This window comes from Artemia sp. Qi Xiang Cuo, chromosome 1 (assembly GCF_049724085.1).
Source record: "Artemia sp. Qi Xiang Cuo chromosome 1, ASM4972408v1, whole genome shotgun sequence".
Lineage (NCBI taxonomy): Eukaryota > Metazoa > Arthropoda > Branchiopoda > Anostraca > Artemiidae > Artemia > Artemia sp. Qi Xiang Cuo.
The window spans coordinates 18,240,494-18,259,748 of record NC_142794.1 but is presented as its reverse complement, the minus strand read 5'-3'; the positions used below and the strand labels follow the sequence as shown (position 1 = coordinate 18,259,748).

Here is a 19,255-nt window from a genome sequence, read left to right as displayed (position 1 = left end):
GGATTCCCTGTTAAGGCATTCACATTTTAGAATCAGGTTTAAAGATAAGAGCCGCGTTTTCAGGCTCAGCGGGTTCGAACACGGGTTGTCCTCGTCTAGTTTCAAGTTTCTAGTTGTTTCGTCTAGTTTCAGCGGGTTCGAAGCTTCAACCCCGTGTTTGATGCAATAGATGCACTGCTGCACAACGCTTGATGCGCTAGACGCGAACAACCCGTGTTTAAAGACGGGTTGTTCACGGATCAGCTGGTTCGAACACGGGTTGTTCTCGTCTAGTGCATTAAGCGTTGTGCGTCAGTGCATCTAGTGTATCAAACACGGGGTTGAAACTTCGAACTCGCTGAAACTAGACAAAACTAGACGAGAAACTTGAAACTAGACGAGGACAACCCGAGTTCGAACCCGCTGAGCCTGAAAACGCGGCTAAGATTTACTCATAACGAATTAATTATGCAGCATAACTCGCCATAACAGAATTGAAGTCTGGCCTTATGGAGGGAGTAAAAGGAATGTGTATATGGTTTGTTTTATGAAAATTATAATTAGCTTAGATAATTATTTTATGAAAATTATAGGTATAATAATTATGATATTATATAATTGTAATATAATAATATTATGGCATGCTTGGAACAACTTTGGAGCGTGCCAAAATCTCAAATTTTATGGAGGACGGTTTTGGAAGGAATGATTATTCCCTGATGGTATACGTCAGGATTACATGGACGGTCATAAAGCAGTTTGTCTTGACAAACACATTAGACCAGTCCCTGGTAACTGTCTTGTATATTCTTTTGGAGTGAAAAATAACTGGTCATTTGAGGATGCAATGAAGGAATACGGCTGCGAAGTCCATGGTTTTGATCCAACTATCGAAAAGCAAAAAAAAAAAAAATTGGAAGGCGACTATTCATTTTTCCTAAAATTTGTTGAGCGTCTATTATCATAAATACGTTTTTGTGAGCAAGTCTATATTTCTACAATGAAAAAATGAGAATCTTTGGGTTGAATTGAAGTTATCAAGTATTTTGGGCAATAGGTTGCATAGGTTGCATCAAGACTGGGCCGGGTAATTGTAGACAGAGAAAAGCCAAGACAGATAGTTCAAGTAGTTGAGAGGCAAATGTTTCAATGGCTGGGGCATGGGTAAATGGCAGGAGTATGAATGACTCTCTAATTGGACACTTACTTGTCAGGTTAGTTTTTGGTAAGGCATGCCTGCCTAGAGTCTTAGGCATGCTGATCAAGAATTTAAAAAAGAGGCAAACAAGGCACACCCGCCTATGGTCTTAAAAAGGTTGAACAAGAATTTAAAATTGACATAGGGCCATAAATGTGCTTGAAACAATAGGCAAAACAATCTTATAAGGCCATCTTTATATTGCAAATAGTACCTATTCGTTGCTTAAGCTTAGCCCCACATTCTGAAAAAAATTTGAATTTTTCACACATTTTTTAAATTTTTGGGTCACTTGTCCGAGACTCTGGGCGGGTGGGCGCCCCAAAATATTGTCCCAAATTCCTCTCTCAATTTATCACTTGTTCACGGATGCCCAGCGTCTCCAATCATTTCCCCAATAGTATGTATTCATTGTTTCAGCTCAGTATAGAAAATCTGAGCCAATGTCTTCTTTTTGAAATTTGGGGTCACGTGCCTGAGACTTTTGATAGGTGAGTTGCGCCACTTCAAAAATTTTTCCAACTTTCACTCCCGCCTCGGAAACTTATTACCGGATACCTAAAACCGTCAACGATTAGACTGTTACCCTAGTAGTAACCATTCCATGCTCTACACACATACCAACAATATATTTTTGTTTTTGTTTTCCATTTTCACATGGGGTCCCCAATCTAGCTATACCCCCCCTCCTCCAGAAAACACCCCCCCCCCCGTGGAAAAAAAGGCTTTCCGAATTTGAGAATTTTGTTTGAGTTTTATTTTTTTATTTCCGTAGGGGGAACGAAGTTTGGTACTTGTGTATTATGCGCCACTCACTCATGTTTATGCTGTGTAATATTCGAGAACACACCAGATTTTTCGTTACTTTAGGAAATAAATTTGGTCTATAGATTTGCATATTAGGGGGGGGAGGTAAAGTATAGCGGGTCTGCATGCAAAACTTGTTTGCTAAGGTTATTATGTATATTAGATAGATATATAGAAAATTGTATTCTAAAGCCAAATATAAGGCGATGAACATAGTAAAACAACATAAATGAAAGGCACAAATAACAAACTTTGATCAGCGATCATCATAAAACACTCCATTAATATAGTGTTTCGATCAATGAAACACTACATTAGCCTAATAACGGTCAAAAACGGTCATTGAAAAAAAAAACACTTAACACTTGGAAAAAAACCTTAAATGAAACATTCCAAAACTAAATTTTTAGCTACCTCGCTATTCTTCTATAATTTTTTAGCGGTCATATACCTTGATAGAATTATTTTCTGACTTCAAACTGTGCAAATACTTTACACCCCCCCCTTTTTATGTGCAATATATAGCCCAAATTATATATTTCCCATATATTCTGTCACTTGTCTTTGTCTTGTCTCGCGCAAGGCGAAAAAAAACTAAAGATGAAAACGGTTTGTTCTCGAGTTTTATACAGCGTAAACTTGAGTGAGTTGCCCATAATACACAAGTACCAAAACTCCTTTCCCCTACGGAAAAAAAACTCAAATAAAATTCTCAAATTTGGAAAGCCTTCTTTTCCACGGGGGGGGGGGGGTTTCAGGGGGGGATGGTTTCAGGGGGGTGGTATTTACCGGGGGAGTAAAGTATTTGGACAGTTTGAAGTCAGAAAATAATTCTTTCTAGGTATATAGCCACTGAAAAATTATAGAAGAATATAGAGTTATCTGGAAATTTCGTTAACTAAAAAAAAAAATAATAATAAAAAATTCCATTATAAAATAAATGTAATGTTTCATTTAAGGGTTTTTTTTCAAGTGTCAAGTGTTTTTTGTTTTTTTTCAATTAACGTTTATCCAAGTATTAAGTACTATTATTAGGTTAATGTAGTGTTTCATTTAAGTGTTTTATGATGATCGCCGATAAAAGTTTATGTTATTTGTGCCTTTCATTTTTGTTATTTTACTGTGTTCATGGCCGTATATTTGGCTTTAAAATACACTTCTCTACCTATCTATCTAATATGCAGAATAATCGTACCAAACACATTTTGCATGCAGACCGGCTATACTTTATCCCCCCCCCTAATATGCAAATCTATAGCCCAAGTATATTTCTAAAGTAACGCAGAAACTAACAAAAAATCTGGCGAGTTCTCTAAATTTATACAGCTTAAACTCAAGTGAGTGGCGCATAATACACAAGTACCTTAATTCCTTCCCCCTACAAAAAAAACACAAATAAAATTCTCAAATTTGGAAACCTTATGTCCCACGGGGGGGGATATTTACCAGGGGGGATTTTCACTGGGGGATATTTTCTACAAGGGGTATTTTCCAGGGGTGTTATTTTCTGCGGAGGGGTATTTTCCGGGGGAGGGGTAATTTTTGCGGTGGGTATTTTCCACGGGGGGGGGGGGGGTAAACGCTGGCCACCAAATATTTTTTACCAGCATCTTTTGAGTATTTATTGATTAGGTAATTTAGAATACCTAGTTTCCATATGAATTTCAATTGCATAATGCATAAATTGCTGTATGTTGGACATTTTCATTAATCCCTCTGCGTTTTGAATCAACAGGGAATACTTGGTCAATAAGGTACCCGGTACAGAAATAATCCATTCAAAACATTGTGAAAGGAAAAAAGTGTAGCTGCTTAGTTTTCTGGCTGTTAGTGCAGTTTTATTATTTCAAGGGATTATACCAGAAAGGAAAATCAAATGCAGTCTCCAACAGGTACAAAAATTTACATTAAGTTTTCCTAATGTTAATACACTGCAAGGGCAGCCTATGTGGGGGGGGGGGGTCATATTCAATTGATAGGGAAATTGTGAGGTGCATTTATGTTTATATTAATAACCCAAGAGAAGAGTCAGTGGTATAGTTAGAGGAAGGACCCCGTCGCAATTTCAAAAATCATCAGTTTCGAAGGAGTTGATCATTTGTTGCTTAATTTTTATTGATATTTAACGGGTATTTATATAGTATAGACAGGCACATATTAGAAACAGGCACGCAAACATATACGAGGGGATTCCCTAGTCCATGAAAGATAGTAAGTGTTTGAATTCTTCAGTCACCGTCTCAAAAAAGGGCTTAGCCAAAATGCAATGCATGTTGATAATAGCCCTGTATTATTTGCTGGTAATTTCTGGTACAGGTGCAATGGCTACCCTACTCAAAAGTAAACACTCCCAATTCTACAAAGAAAACTTTAAAAAGCTATAGAATACTTAGTTGTATCATTCCTAAAAGTGTTTAACTTTGCTTTACCATCCCCTCTATCTAATTATCAAATAAATAGCCCCAAAAAATTTAAAGCGTAAATTGTCTATTTGTGACTCTTTAAACGCGTTTGACGACAAAAAAGCAACGTCGACGAGATTAAGTGACAGAATAGTGACGGAGAACGTATGATCTGGATTGCATATTTGACTATTAGAGGGATGGGGGTAAAGTGAAAAGCATTTTGGAATGATATAAATAAGTAATTTCGAATTTCTTAAAGCTTTTTTTCAAAATTTTATGGTGTTTCTTTCGGAGGGTGCCAGCCCCAATAGCAGTACCCTGTGTGTCTTTTTTATTTATATTTATTCGAAACCCAATTTTCGCCAAAGTTTTCTACGCAATCTAGGACTACACAATATAAGTCTTTCCTCAAATTATTTGAAAAAAACTACGTTTTCTATAGAGTTAAAGAGGCTGAGTCACAAGTTCGAACCTTAAAACGTACAGGGATTAGGAGGTACAGTTGGGGAGCGGCCGCCCCACAAACCCCTCGCGTTTGCAGCCTCATTTGTTAAGATTTTTTAAGTCCTGTACCCTGCAATCAGTTGGTCATACCAACACGAATGAAACTGTTTCACTGGCATTTTTTATATATATTATATATATATATATATATATATATATATATATATATATATATATATATATATATATATATATATATATATATATATATATATATATATATATATATATATATTTTTTTTTTTTTTTTATATATATATATATATATATATATATATATATATATATATATATATATATATATATATATATATATATATGTAGTTCAGTTAGATCGCCTTATTTTAAATTTATTCTTACTTTTAATTTCTCTCAGCAGGCTTCTTTTTCCTTAATAGAAATTTTCAAAGTGAGTAGATTCACCTTGGGTGGTTGGCTTTTGTTTTTATTCCACTAGATACCCAACCATCACGAATCCAAGTCTCATTATAGCTTCATTTTCAATCGGTAAGACTTGATGTTGATACACAGAAAGATTTTTTTGTCGACCTTTCGATACCGGAAGTGAATTGTCTGTTTACAAAAAAAAGAAAATAGGTTACTGCTTGTCTGTCCCTTATTCTTGACTATGCCGAACAGATCAGAGTGAAATAAAATATTTGTAGATCAAAGAATAAAGACATAGGTACAAAAATACTGAATTGTACCACATTGTACCATAATTTTGTAAAATGTACCATATTTTATGGGATTGTAGTAAATTGTACCAGTAGAGGTGAAATGTACCAAAATGGTACAATTGTACCACGTTTGGCATCGCTGCCTAGATATACTAATCGAATCCTCAATTTAGAGAGACCGGCGTTAACTGGATCCCACTATTGAAGATATTCAAAAATTTTTCAATTATCAAAATTATCTCTAAGGTTTCTAGTCGAAACTTTAACAGTATAACAGTATACGCGAAGCGTAACAGGCGGAAAAAAAATTTTGGATATGGTACAATTTTTTGTCTTTGGTACATTTTTCATGCAATTTGTGGTACATTTTGTTTTGAGGTGTTGGTAACACTGATGAGGGGGTTCTCCCCTTAGTCAATACCACGCTCTTTACGTTAAAAGTTTAAAAAAATTTAATTCACCAACCTCTGAATAACAAAGGCCGTTTAATTAGAATAGATAGCTCTTTTGAAAGCATTAAAAAAAACTGTAGCGTAAAGAGCGAGGTATTGAGGTGGGGGAGAACCCCCTTATATGCGTAATAATTTCTGTTCGTTTAAAGTTTTAATGTTGCTTCTTCCTTTCAGTTGAAAAAACTTGTTTTTTTTTTTAATTTAATTTCTTATCGTTTTTTAAATAATGCTTGGAAATCCGGCGCCCCCTTCATAGAGATGTCACTTACCCCAAAGAAACATTCCACGGAAAGATTCTCCCGAGTAACTACTTTTGAAGGTTTTGATGTGAACTATCAAGGCGGTGAAGTCGTTCTCAGAAAAAAATCAAGGATGAACAGTAAGATCATTTTTCTATGTAGTAAGCACATTAATTTGGTAATTGGTGTATGTATTGTTTAAATTTTTTTTAATTACTTACTTTCATCTCAGGTCACTTTTTGTTGCTTTATCTGTGATATAGATTTTGTGGCAAGTTTTTGCCCAAAAATCTTATTTATTATTTTTTCTTATAAACAAAACGATTTCTTGAAGGGGTGGGTACGCTGCATATACCTCTTTCTTAGGGACCTGGTTTTGTATAAATCACCTAATTTTTCACTGCAGAATTCAAATCTGATAGCAAATAGCTTAATCAACTCATTAAATGATGACAACTCAATCAATTGATGACAATCAAATGATTAAATCAAATGACAATAAAATGATCAATTGATGACAATCAAATGATTAAAATGATGACAACTTAATCAACTCATTAAAATGATAGCAATATTTTAGTTGCAAACATGTATTAAACGGATAAAAGGAAAAAATGTAAATTCTTAGTGATACAGCTTGAAAATATAATTATTGAAAAAAAGACTGGGAAGAGATGAAGGCATGGATGCAGCAATTTATTTCAGATAAGGGATGAGCACAACATCAGAAAATAATTACCAAAGATATGTTAATTACATGGAGAATATATAAGTTGTTGGGGAATAATGCTGTTTAGTTGTTTGTTGGCCTCACTAGCTTACACTGTTACACTCGCTTTGACTTATGCTCTTACCCAACAGGATTGCCAGCTGATGTTATATTGCAAGATAAAACATACATTGTTCATTCAATCTAATTTTAGAATCAAAATTAGCTTACACAGTTAAGCATACTGTTGATTCTGAAGCACCAGAAGAATTGAATCCTAATGCTGAGCAACCAGAAGGTGGTGAAACGAAATCCAAATTTGAGTTTAAAGTAGATATAATTAAAGATGGGATAACTATTGGCATCACTTGTAATTATGGTCAATTTAATGCGGACGACGGTGAGTGTTGAGAACAATAGATAAAATACATGAGCTTGGAATATTAATTTTAACTCTTGTATACTGTCATATGCATAGTCATCAGTTTCCTATTTTCCCAGGTAGAGCCAAATTCTTTCATTTCAATAAGCCTTGGCTATTCCTATAGTCTGTACCAAAACAGATTTATAAATTCGAATAATAGTGTCAAATGTTTCTTTTGAGGACGGGGATCAGGTGCCCCAGACAGCATCTTGGGAAGGGCTCTGGCTCCTGCAAAATAATAGATGAATAAAAGAAAGGGATAATCGTCAAAAGTCAAGAGCTTTTTTGGAGGAAGCATACTCCATTCGTGTGTGCTTTTCTTTGGGCTTGATCTCGCTAGTTTTTTCATTATATACTTTGTTCGAGGTTCTCTAATTATAAAGACTAAAGAATCCGTCAATACAAACTGAAGTAGAAATTGGAAGTTTTATAAAACATGTAAATTATGTTGGTTTTGCTTTAGGATGTTATATTGTAGTTTCAGCCCTCATGCATCTAATTAGTCAGTTCAATAACTATTTAATGTTAATTTTGGTTAAAATTAAACCACATTTGGGTCATTCGGTTCTATAGACAAAAGGATCCTTCCATGTAAACGAACGAGGAAATTGCATATCATGATCTGTTTTGGGAAGACTTTTTTTTAGCCCTACTATCGTTATTAGTCATATCAGAAATACTGAGATGCCATCGTTTGCTGAAATCATACACCAGGTGTAAAGTAGATAATTACTGTGTGTGTTTTTTTTATTTATGATGGTTGTTTGATGATTTGAGACTATTCCACAAATGATCTCTAGATGACCCAGAATTGACAGAGATGTGATTCGAAGTGAGAGGGAGGGAGCGGGGGGGTGTAGTTGGCAAGGTATGCAGATAAAAATCTTGGTACAGTCTTGATTTTAGCAGTATAATATGTTAATATTTCTACTAAAATCTGTCTGAGCTGCCTTTGTTTAAAGTTTGCTATTTGAAGCCCTTACCTCAAGATTACACGTGTCGTTCCTCTGAATACCATTAACAAAAAATAGCACTTATTTGAGTTATCCCCTTCAGGAATCAAACAGTTCGTGGTAACGAACTGTAAGTAAGGAGCGACCCGGCTCAATGGTAACCGAAACTCTAGACAGCGTAATCTTGAAACCAATGGAAATAGATACATCAAAAGAATCAGATTTTAATGCTGATTTCAAATATTTAAGTTTTCTCAAGTTTAGTTCAACCCATCAAAAGTTACGCGCCTGAGAAAATTTGGCTGATTTTCGAAAAAAGGGGGAAAGACCACCTAAAAGTTATAAAATCTTAATAAAAATCACACCATCATATTCAACGTATTAGAGAACCCTACTATAGGGGTTTCAAGCTCCTATCTACAAAAATGTGAAATTTTACATTTTTTGCCAGCGTGTTTATTCGTTTTTTTTGGTTTTTTTTTTCCCCAGGGGTGATCGTATCGACCCAGTGGTCCTAGAATATCGTGGGAGGGCTGATTGGAACGAAAATTAAAAGTTCTAGTGCTCTTTACGCCGAGTCACGACGTAGGTTGCAATTGTCCCAAATTAATGAATCAATGAAAAGAAAATTACTCCCGAAACCGTGACTTGTGCCTTTTTATAAATTTCACAGTGTGACCGCAGTTTTTTTTTTTGAGCACAGGAAAGGCAATGGGAGACCACGGAATCAAATGGGGAGGAAAAAATCTCCTGGACTTGGAATATGCTGATGATTTAAGCATCCTAGATGAAAGTAGTGAGCAAAATGAATGAAGTTTTAGAGGTTTTGCGAGTTCAGGGTGCTAGAATTGGTTTGAAAATTAATGTTAGGAAAACTAAGTCACTAAGGCTAGGAATAAGTGAAGATGAAAAGGTGACGTTGGGAAATGAAAAGATTGATCAGGTGGACAGCTTCACTTACCTTGGTAGTATTATTAGTAAAGATGGTGGGAGCAGTGAAGATGTTAAAAGAAGAATAGCCAGGGCTCAGGATGTTTTTTCACAGTTAAAAAAAGTTTGGATGAATAGGAAGATAAGTCTGCAAACCAAGATTAGAATATTAGGTGCCACAGTGATGACAGTGCTCAAATATGGCTCTGAAGCGTGGACTCTCCCAAGAGCGGATGAAGATTTGCTATATGTTTTCCAGAGAAATTGCTTAAGGATTGTTCTGGGTACCTGTCTGACTGACCGTATTTCAAACAATAGGCTATACGAAAAATGTGGTTCAATATCGCTCTATCGGGCTGTAATGAAAGAAAGGTTGAGGTGGTTAGGGCACGTTGTGTTGATAAAGGATGAAAGATTGCCGAAGATCTTTCTTTCGGGCAACCATCTAGGGCTAAACGGAAAGCAAGTCGTCCCCGTCTGGAATGGGAGAACGTCATAAAGAAAGATTTAAAGGAAATGGGAACTTCCTGGGCGGGTGTAAAAAGGGAGGCTTTGAATAGATTGGGGTGGAGGAGGAGCTTGCGTAGCTGTGTTGGCCTCAGGCGGCTTTGTACTACAGTGAGTTGTTAGTAGTAGTAGTAGTAGTGCTCTTTTTAAGTGACTAAAAAAATGGAGGGCAATTAGGCCCCTCCCACGCTCATTTTTTCTCCCAAAGTCACCCAATCAAAATTTTAATATAGCCATTTTGTTCAGCAGGGTCAAAAATATGATAACTTTGTTTTTTAGGATGACTTAATCCCCCGAAGTCCCCGGGGGGAGGGCTGAAAGTTATGAACTTACCCAATGTTAAAATATAGTATTGGTTAATGGGAAGTATACAGACGTTTTCAGGGGGGGGGTTTCTGGTAGTGGGGGTGGGTGGGTCGGGGGTTATGTGGTAAGATCTTTCCACGAAGGAAGTTTTCATGGGGGAAGGGACATTACTATGAAGGGGTGCCGGATTTCCCAGCATTATTTAAAAAAACGATCAGAAATTAAATAAATAACAAGTTTTTCAACTGAAAGTAAGGAGTAACATCAAAACTTAAAATGAACAGAAAATATTACATATATGGTTGGGTTCACCCCCTGGGCAATGCCTTACTCTTAAAGGCAAAGGGTGTTTATTACTTTCATAAGATCTATTTCTTCTATTTAACGGCCTTTGTAATTGAGGGTTAATTTTTAAAGAATTAGAACAAAATTATAACTTTAGCTTAAAGAACAAGGTATTGACTAGGGGGCGAACCCTCTAATATACTTATTAAAAAAATTTTGAATATAGAAGTTCGTTACGCAAGTTAATTCGTAAGTTACTTATATTTATTACTAATAAAAACGTCCGTAAATAAAATTAAACAAGTTTCGAGAAAGCCATTTAACCAAATAAAAGTAAAATTCATATTCAAATTTTGTTTTAATTATTCATATACGGTGAGCCAAAATCAAAACCTGCATTAATTAAAAACGTTCAAAAATTAAATAAAAAAAACAAGTTTTTTTTAACCGAAAGTAAGGAACGACGTTAAAACTTAAAACGAACAGAAATTAGTCCGTATATGAAGGGGTCTGTCCCCTCCTCAACGCCTCGCTCTTTACGCAAAAGTTTGTTTTTCCCACAACTCTTATTTTTTTAAACAAAAAAAAACTTTAGCGTAAAGAGCGAGGCGTTGAGGAAAGGACAGCCCCTTTCATATACGGAATAATTTCTGTTCGTTTTAAGTTTTATACAGAATAATTTCTGTTCGTCGTTGGCTGATAAGAACGCATGTGGTAATAAACAGTTGTGTAAGCTTCTTCGTTTAGGGATTAAACATAGGGAATCATGTTTGAGGGGGTAGCTTATTACGGTTAGTAGGAATTGAATTTTATTATGATTGGTGTTTGTCAGTTAAAATGTCGAAACTTGGTGTGTTTCTTTTTTGTCTTTGTTGTTTTTTTCTTTTAGGATTGGATTTATACTATCCAATGTTGTATTTTGTTCCTAAGCTTTATTTGTTGACTGTATTCTGTGTTGCTATGGCCCGCAGGCTTTTTGCAATAAATCTTATCTTTTGGAACACAAACACAAGCAGAAATAAAGTCCCATAAAAATTGAAACTTAAAACGAGCAGAAATTACTACCAACGAATAAATTAAAAACAAGTAGAAACTAGAACAAATGATCACATCAAACATAAAAGGTAGCACATACTATTATAGATGAATAAATAAATCGTAAGACGAATGGAAATTAAAGTGAAAAATCAAGTCAAACTTAAAACGAACAGACATTACTCTAAACAGGACCACTTAATCATTTTTTCTCTTTTTCACAAAGTAAAGAGGTCCATAACGTCAAAAAAAAAAAGAAGAAGAAGAGACTAGTTTAGGCTCAAAAGTAAGAGTGGTGCTACTTTACTCTCTTCTCAAATTCTTTAAATTGCAGGAATGTAAAAAAAATGTGATTTTTATTTTTCAAAATATTAAAAAAAAATCACAGTAATAATCAAGGTGTCTGGAAAGATCTATTGCAAGTAGACTGACCATTTTAATCCCTGGAAGCCTCAGCAATTTTATTTTTCAAATTCTAAATATAAAAGAGAAAATGTTTAAAATACATTTTGTTTTCATTAATGTGCAAATGCTGTAGCCTTTAGAAGGTCAGGGAGCAGTAGCCCTACTCCTGTTTACGATAATTTCTGTTTGTTTAAAGTTTGACTTGATTATTCATTTTAATTTCTTTTTGTTTAAGGATGTATTTATTCATCTGTTGTAGTATTAGTATCTTTGTTTGATCTGATTATTGATTTTAATCTGTTTTCGTTTTGGGATTCAGTTACTCATTAATGGTAATTTCTGTTCGTTTTATGTTTGAAACGCTATGGACCTTATAATTGCTCGTCTTGTGTCTTAATTTGACTACTTTTTTTCAAAATTTTTTTTTTCAGAACTTTTTTTTAATTGATGTAGTTCGTTTTTAATTGATGTAGTCGAATTGTTGGATGCGTTTGAGTTCTTTTTTTTTAACTTTGTATTGGCTACTCGAATTTTCATTTTAATAAACTAATTAACTAATAATTAACTAATAAATAAACTAATTAACTAATAAACTAATAATTACTCTATTATTTTTATTGTTTCCATGGTCCTGTTTTATCCATATATTAAAAATATTTCTAAAGTTATTTCAGTGTTTCTGCTTAAGAATCAAAATTTTGGATTATAATTTAAGTATTGTACAATACTTGAATGTTTGGTCTAAGTTTTCATCATCAGTGATTTTGTTTTCTAAATTTTTAATAATAGTTTTACTAATAAAGTTTTGGGTACATGGGGTATTCTTATCTATACGACTCTTAAAATTGCGAAGTATTTGGTCTTCTATGGGACTGAGGCCATCCTGAACCCCCATCCTGTAGACACTCTTGAATACAATGTATCTTAATCCACCATTTTATCAAAAGGATATTTTTATTAAATTTTATTTTGTAACTGTCTGTTTGTTTAAATCTATGCATTTCAAAGTCATTTACTAAAAAGAATTCCTTTTTTCAAGTTTTTTTCAAAGAATTCAACTTTTTGTTTTAATTTATCTCTCTTTGGTCGTGAAATTATAATTGAGTTGTCTTCAAAGCCTGCAATTTTAAGGCCGATCAGCATAAAAAGTTTCAATTTTACGCGCTAATAATAATATAACTACATTTTTCTTCCAAAAGGAAAAGGCCCCTTGGTCGAGCCTACTTACCATGAAAGTTTACCGCCGATCAGAGAAATACAGTATTTGGCTAATTTGAGAGTTTTGCGAGCCAATACAACCCACTTTTTTCAAAATCTTTTTTCCTCCTAGGTTCAAATGACCCAGTGTAAATTCTCAGTTTTATCTACCAGCCAAATGGAGACAAAACAAATTTGGGCCTATTTTGGGAAACAAATTCGGGCCTATATTTAGCAAAAATTTCATATAGCTTTCGTCTGCATTGTCCTTCGGCAATGTTTTTTTTTGCCTTTGTGGTCCCCTTGTCTTCATCTAGTGTGCTCTGAAAGTCTAAGCAAATCTGAGGGGAAAAAATTGTTTCCCCAGTTTCAGATGTCATATCTGGTGTCCAGTTTCATAGATACAACCAGTCTTCATTTTTTTTTTTTTTTCATTCAGGACTATCCGCCCTGTAAGTTACAAGACTATCAGAGATCAAAAAATTCCAGGGGGGAAGGTTGCAAGCCGCTGATGCTAAAATTAGTTTCAAGTGGCTTTTCTGTATAGTGTTCTATCTTGGCATGAAACTTGAACATATTAAGATTAATTGAAAAAAGAAATATAAGGCTCCTTTTTTTGCTTCCCAAGTTTTAGTCTTTTGGTCTGGAATGATCAAAACATTTTAAGTCAAGTAACTGGTCTAAAGAAAAGTATTACAAATCTCACATGATCGGAAAAAAAAAGTTTTGGGTCCATTATCGCATGACATAGGCTTCCTTTGACTCAAAAGATAACGTATATAATACGAGATAGAAATGTTTTTGCACCCTTATCCTTTTCTCCTACATAATATTTTGAACCCCCTTGCCTTCCCCAGATACTGCCTTGAAGTTTTTAACTCGATCCCTGAAGCCGTTCCTGAAAAAATCCGCTATTAATTGTATTGAAGAAAGACTATTTCAATAGCCTGGACGAATCTATCTTTCGATTTACCTCCCTAATTCACCTAGAATAGATTCAGAGTTCCACTTGGGCTAAAAGTTCTAAAACTTTTAGGCGTAAACATACATATTTTTTGCCACCACATCTTCCCCATCTAAACATGAAACATGAAGCTTCGCTTCCTCCCTACCCCCAGAATTCTGAAAGTTTCAGCTCCATTTCTACCTTTCGTTCCGAGATGTTACTAATATGCCATTTTGATAGTCTGGTTGCATAGTTTGTTTCGATTTACCTCTACCCCAACCCTCAAGTCAGAATTTGAGGTCTACTTGGTCCTTCAACATTCCATGAAAATCCCGCTCAATCGTCCAATATGCTCCTGAGATTATGCAGATAAGCTGTTTTTCCAATCAAATGGGACCCTTTCAAAGTTTCTAGGACCACCCTCCCATGAAAGAGTCGGGTAAAAAAGTTATTTTGACACTTTGTCAAGCCTGTTGTTTCTGGGGGAACCAATTTTATTTTCTATTTTTCCTTCTGCGTTGGGGTCTCCATAGACCAAGGATTCAAAGATATAAATTTTGAGCCACTCAGAAAAATATTGTCTTTGATCCTTTTTTCCGCTTCCTTTTTTTGGGAGGTGGAGCTGGAGGCGAATTTTTCTTTTATAAAAAGTTCTTTCCGGCCCAAGGATTTACGCTTTTAAGTTTCAAATCGATCAGGGATAAAAAACAAATTGGCCCAATTTCTGGATTTCTTTGACGATTTGATGTTGTCCACAGAAAGAAAAAACGCATTTATAGCCAGGGTTGTATCCAAGAGAGAGGTGGCTCAGGGGTGCCGAAGCTCCTCTCTCTAGAGACCTGTCAGTGCTGCAACAAAAGTCCTTGATTCACCATGAATACTTTGGAATTTTGATAATTGCGTTTTTTTACAAGAGAAATGTTAAAAAACTGATGACACTACAAAAAATATTTGTGTAATTGTTGCTAGATCTATAACTGTTCTGATCTACAAATTTATTAGAACTGTGAAAGCTATACAAAAGTAAGAGAAATTTCCCCTCAACCACCAGAACGTATGTTAGGTTTAAGCCTTCCCCCTAAAACAAACAAGCTTCTGAACATGTCCCTGGTAATAGTGAATCATAACCCTTAATATTTGGAATGCATTTCTTTAGGGGACAAAGACAATTTTTATTTTATAGATAAAAGGAACCAAGTCTGATCTGTCATTAGTGTACTTTTGAATCAAGTCCTCTATATTTTAAAAAACCCTTGAAATGTTTTTTTATATAGATTGTAGATCATAACATAAAATGCCGATTGGGCTTTTTAGTTACGATCTATAGTATATGAAAAATGTTATGATCTGAGACATCTGGATAAAAAGACGAATAATTAGCAACAAAGTATAGTCCAATACATCTTATGACACCTAAGATGTTTTTTTTAATACATTGAGCAAAATAAATGCTTTATTCCCTCTGTTTAAACGTCTTGTTTTTAGTTTGGATTGGTTGATGTTCATTAGAATGTTGACTTCTTCTTATTTATATTCATAACTGAAAACATTGGAGGTGGGGAACTAGATTGTTTGAAAGATGTCACTTCGATAAACATAAAAAAAAAATAATAAAATAATCTGGCTATTTGTTTCTAAAAATATTTCTGGACCTGGCTAATCAAAGGTGTGCGACTTGTCCACTATTTTGACATTTCCTGGGAGAAGTCCCATCCCTGTGTGGAGCTATGTATGCTTTGAAAATTACTAAGATGTCTAGTTTAGTCTGATTCTTGGGTTTATTTTTTAATACAAGGTAGTCGTCCAAGGAGAAGGATTTTTCCCCTATTAACCCTTTCCTTACCCATATGCTTCATGATTAACATTATCGATATTTTTATCATCAGTTTCTATTTTATCTTTTTAGGTGGTTCCTTTGTGATTCCTGAAGTTGCATTTTACGATAGGAGAATGGAAAGATTCAAAAAATGCTGTAGCTTGTCGTGATATTCTTGATGGGGTAATTCTTTTGTTTTTTCTTCCGTCCTGAAGGGAAATAATTTAGGAAAATTAGTAGAAGACCACGAGTTACACTTTATTAGTTTCGGTGAGGTTTTGAGGAAAAGAGGTTGAGCTTTCAGAAAAATATGCATAAGGAAGCTTATACTGTCCTACAGGCAGTCTAGGTCTCATAAATTATTTTCAGACATATTTTTAGAAATTAATTTAGTATTGTAAGCAAGGAAACCTCTTGAGTCTGTAAACCCAATTAAATAAAAAGCTACTAGTATTTTTGGAATTTATTCAAGATAATAGACCAAATTTCAAGTTGTGGATTTGAGACTTAATAGCAGGCGACAGAATTTTATTGAAGATAATAGATCATATTTCAGGTCGTGGGTTCGAGACTCTTAATTTATTTATTGTCTTAAATTTTATTTAAGATAATAGATCTGTGAATTTGAGACTGTTTGAGATAAGGGGGCTATTGTAAGCTTATTCCAAGCTGTGTGTCACAAAAAAATAATAGCAGGCGACAGCGAGTCAGCAAACAGCCTTACGTTATTTTCCTTTTTTATGGATAGACATGCAAAATCAAGACGTCGTTGGTTTTCCATTTACGATGTAATAATGTTGCTTTCCCGCTGAGGCGTAGCTCCAGCATTTTTATTGGGAAGGGGAGGCAAGAGGGGTCTCCATCCGGAGAGTCGTGGGACATGGACTATATAGTATTTTTTTTCGCCAAGTTATTGGGGAGGGGGGGGGGGGTAACTGACCCCCCCCCCCCCCCAAACGACTCCATTGCTTTCCCGTGAAGTATATTTACATTTAGGTAGAGGTTGTCTTACCATTTTTGAAATATATTTCAAGAAACGTTATGAAAAGGTGAACATAGGTTTGTATAAATGTCTTTAAGAGGTCCTCCTTTTAAACAGCCTATGGCATCTTTTCTCCATCTGAAGATTGCCAACCCAAAGAGATTTGTCATCCCTAGACACAAGAGCAACAGTTAGTCAGAAAAAATACAATGCTTATGTACACTACAATTTTCCGTGTTATAAAGAATGTTTTCCAATCAAATCCAAATAGAAATGTCAAAATAAATCTTAGAAAAGAAGAAATGAGATCTTCCCAGGAAAAATTGAGTAATTTAGGTCTAAAAATTTTAAGGCATGATACAAAAACATAAAAAAGCGCATCTTTTTGCTGCATACTTCGCCTTGGGAATCCTTGGAGGATAAAGTACTTGAGTGTCCCCTATCGAAAATTTTGTTTTGGGAGTGAAGGTTCTTTCAATTACTTTCCTGTAATTTTTTTTTATTCACTGGTAAGAAACAAAAATCACAAAAAATGTGCATTTACAATAGCATATTTGAAATTTTTAGTATTTATTTTGTCAAGATAGAATAGATTTAACAAAATATGCAAGGTTAAAAAGTTCAATAATTGGCAAACATATCAAGAAAAACATAAGTTGCTACCCAACAGAAATTTTTTTTTTTTTTTTATGAGAAAATTAAGAAATAATGTCAACAGACTAAGAAAACTTATGCCAATGGCTTAGTTGAACAAAATGTGTAATGATTCTCATTTCTATTTATTAGGTCAACTGTGAAGTTTTGGCTAGCTTAAAAGGTATATTAGGAAAATACTCGTTTTTTTCTAATAATAATGATACTTTTGTAAGAAGGATACTCTAAGGAAGTGAGAGAAGGGTTGGGGGTCTTCAACTACTTGAGCCAAACCTCCTTACCCATGGGTATGCCCTTATACAAATAGCATATATACTAATTCTCAAACATTTTTATGCTAGTGCCATCTAAATCCAGAAAAAACGCGTACCTTATGCCCTTTCCCAAAGAGAATGGTTTAATTTTCAAGTTTTGAAATAATTGCTGAAACATTCCCCCATCTTGCAATTTGTTTTAGCTTTGTAGGGTCTTTGAAGTAATAAAGTTAAGGAACCATCAACCAGTTCTTTTTAATGGTTTTATGTTTGTTTCTAGTTTTCTTTAAGTTGAGTACCATACTATAGTTGTCCTGAATCTAAAGATGTTTAGAATTAAAAATTTAAATTAATAGTTGTTAATGAAACAAATATATACATGCATTTAAGTTGTTGTAATTGCATATGGTAGCTGTAATAGCAAATGCTTTAAATGATAGGATATTACACTTATTACACTGAAAGCCTTTATGACTATGGTTAATACAAAAGTAAAACAACACAAAATTTTTAAACAAAGAAACTCTTGAACCCAAGTTAATACGTAAATAAATTACAAAAAATGGTCCCTATGTGCCTTACCTGACCCACCAAGTTTCCAAATACCGTAATCCCCATAAAACTTCTATCATATGGTATAAAATTAACCCATTCCTCTCTAATATACCACCCTGGAAAAATTTCCTCCCTCAGTCCATTTAATTTCTTACAAAACCCAAAATTGAATTGAATCATGATCTCAATCTCCGCACATGGGGCAAAAATGAGAACCTACCTTCGACTTCACCCGCCCCGAATATTTTTCTATATCATCAATTGCTATAAAAATTCATCTTATTGCCTCATAATGTTTTCAGTTATTTCAATATTTTTTGCCTTTTGCAGCTCAACTCTATATACCTGCAGTGTGACAGGTTCTTCGACATGCTGGAAGAGCGAGGCATTTCAGTCGAATTTGCGAGATTCCTTTCAGACTGCGAGATTCCTTGCGGTACTGGTTTTGAACACAAGATGTACATTAGCTTTATGGAAAATATCAAAGAATTTTATTCCTACTAATTAGTAGATAATCCTGCATTTTGGTTATATTTCTATTATTGTAGACCATTTTGAAGTTTCTTTATTAAAATAAATTTGAATCAAAATGTCATGTTGAATTGTTTTTATTCTTGGCTTGCTCTGATTCTTCTAATAGTTTTCCGAGGTTCAGTTTGTGGGTTACCAGTGCCTCCTGAAAAATAAGTGCAGAAAAAATTATGGCCTATCCAAAGCAAGAATTTCTTTTGTGTAAGGACTGCACAATCTATAGAATGGCAATAAACACAAATCATAAGAATATTTTAAATATCAGTTCACATTTACACAAGTGACATTTCACATATGTTTAGGTATGCTGAGAAATTAAGGGAAACAGGGAAACATTTTCAAAAGGTTTCAACCCATGATAAATTTGCAGGAAATGATAGAAAAGAATGAAAAAATTCGACAATTTGGTCTTGGAGGAAGATTTATTTTGCAAGGGGGAATTAAATACAGTAGGGTGAACGTGCGTAAGTCTGACCCCTTATTAAGTTTTTTTTCCGCTTAA

General features: G+C 34.5%; 1 protein-coding gene across 1 annotated transcript; it reads left to right on the top strand.

Annotated features, from left to right (window-relative positions):
• The first annotated feature begins 3,587 nt into the window (after positions 1-3,587).
• LOC148956071 (uncharacterized) lies at positions 3,588-19,050 on the top strand. Its single transcript, XM_089093904.1, has 5 exons — positions 3,588-3,876; positions 6,282-6,404; positions 7,188-7,373; positions 15,868-15,960; positions 18,553-19,050. Exons 1-4 carry the CDS (start codon positions 3,861-3,863, stop codon positions 15,945-15,947), a joined length of 405 nt encoding a protein of 134 aa, XP_088950030.1. The 5' UTR covers positions 3,588-3,860; the 3' UTR covers positions 15,948-15,960; positions 18,553-19,050.
• The last annotated feature ends 205 nt before the right edge of the window (positions 19,051-19,255 follow it).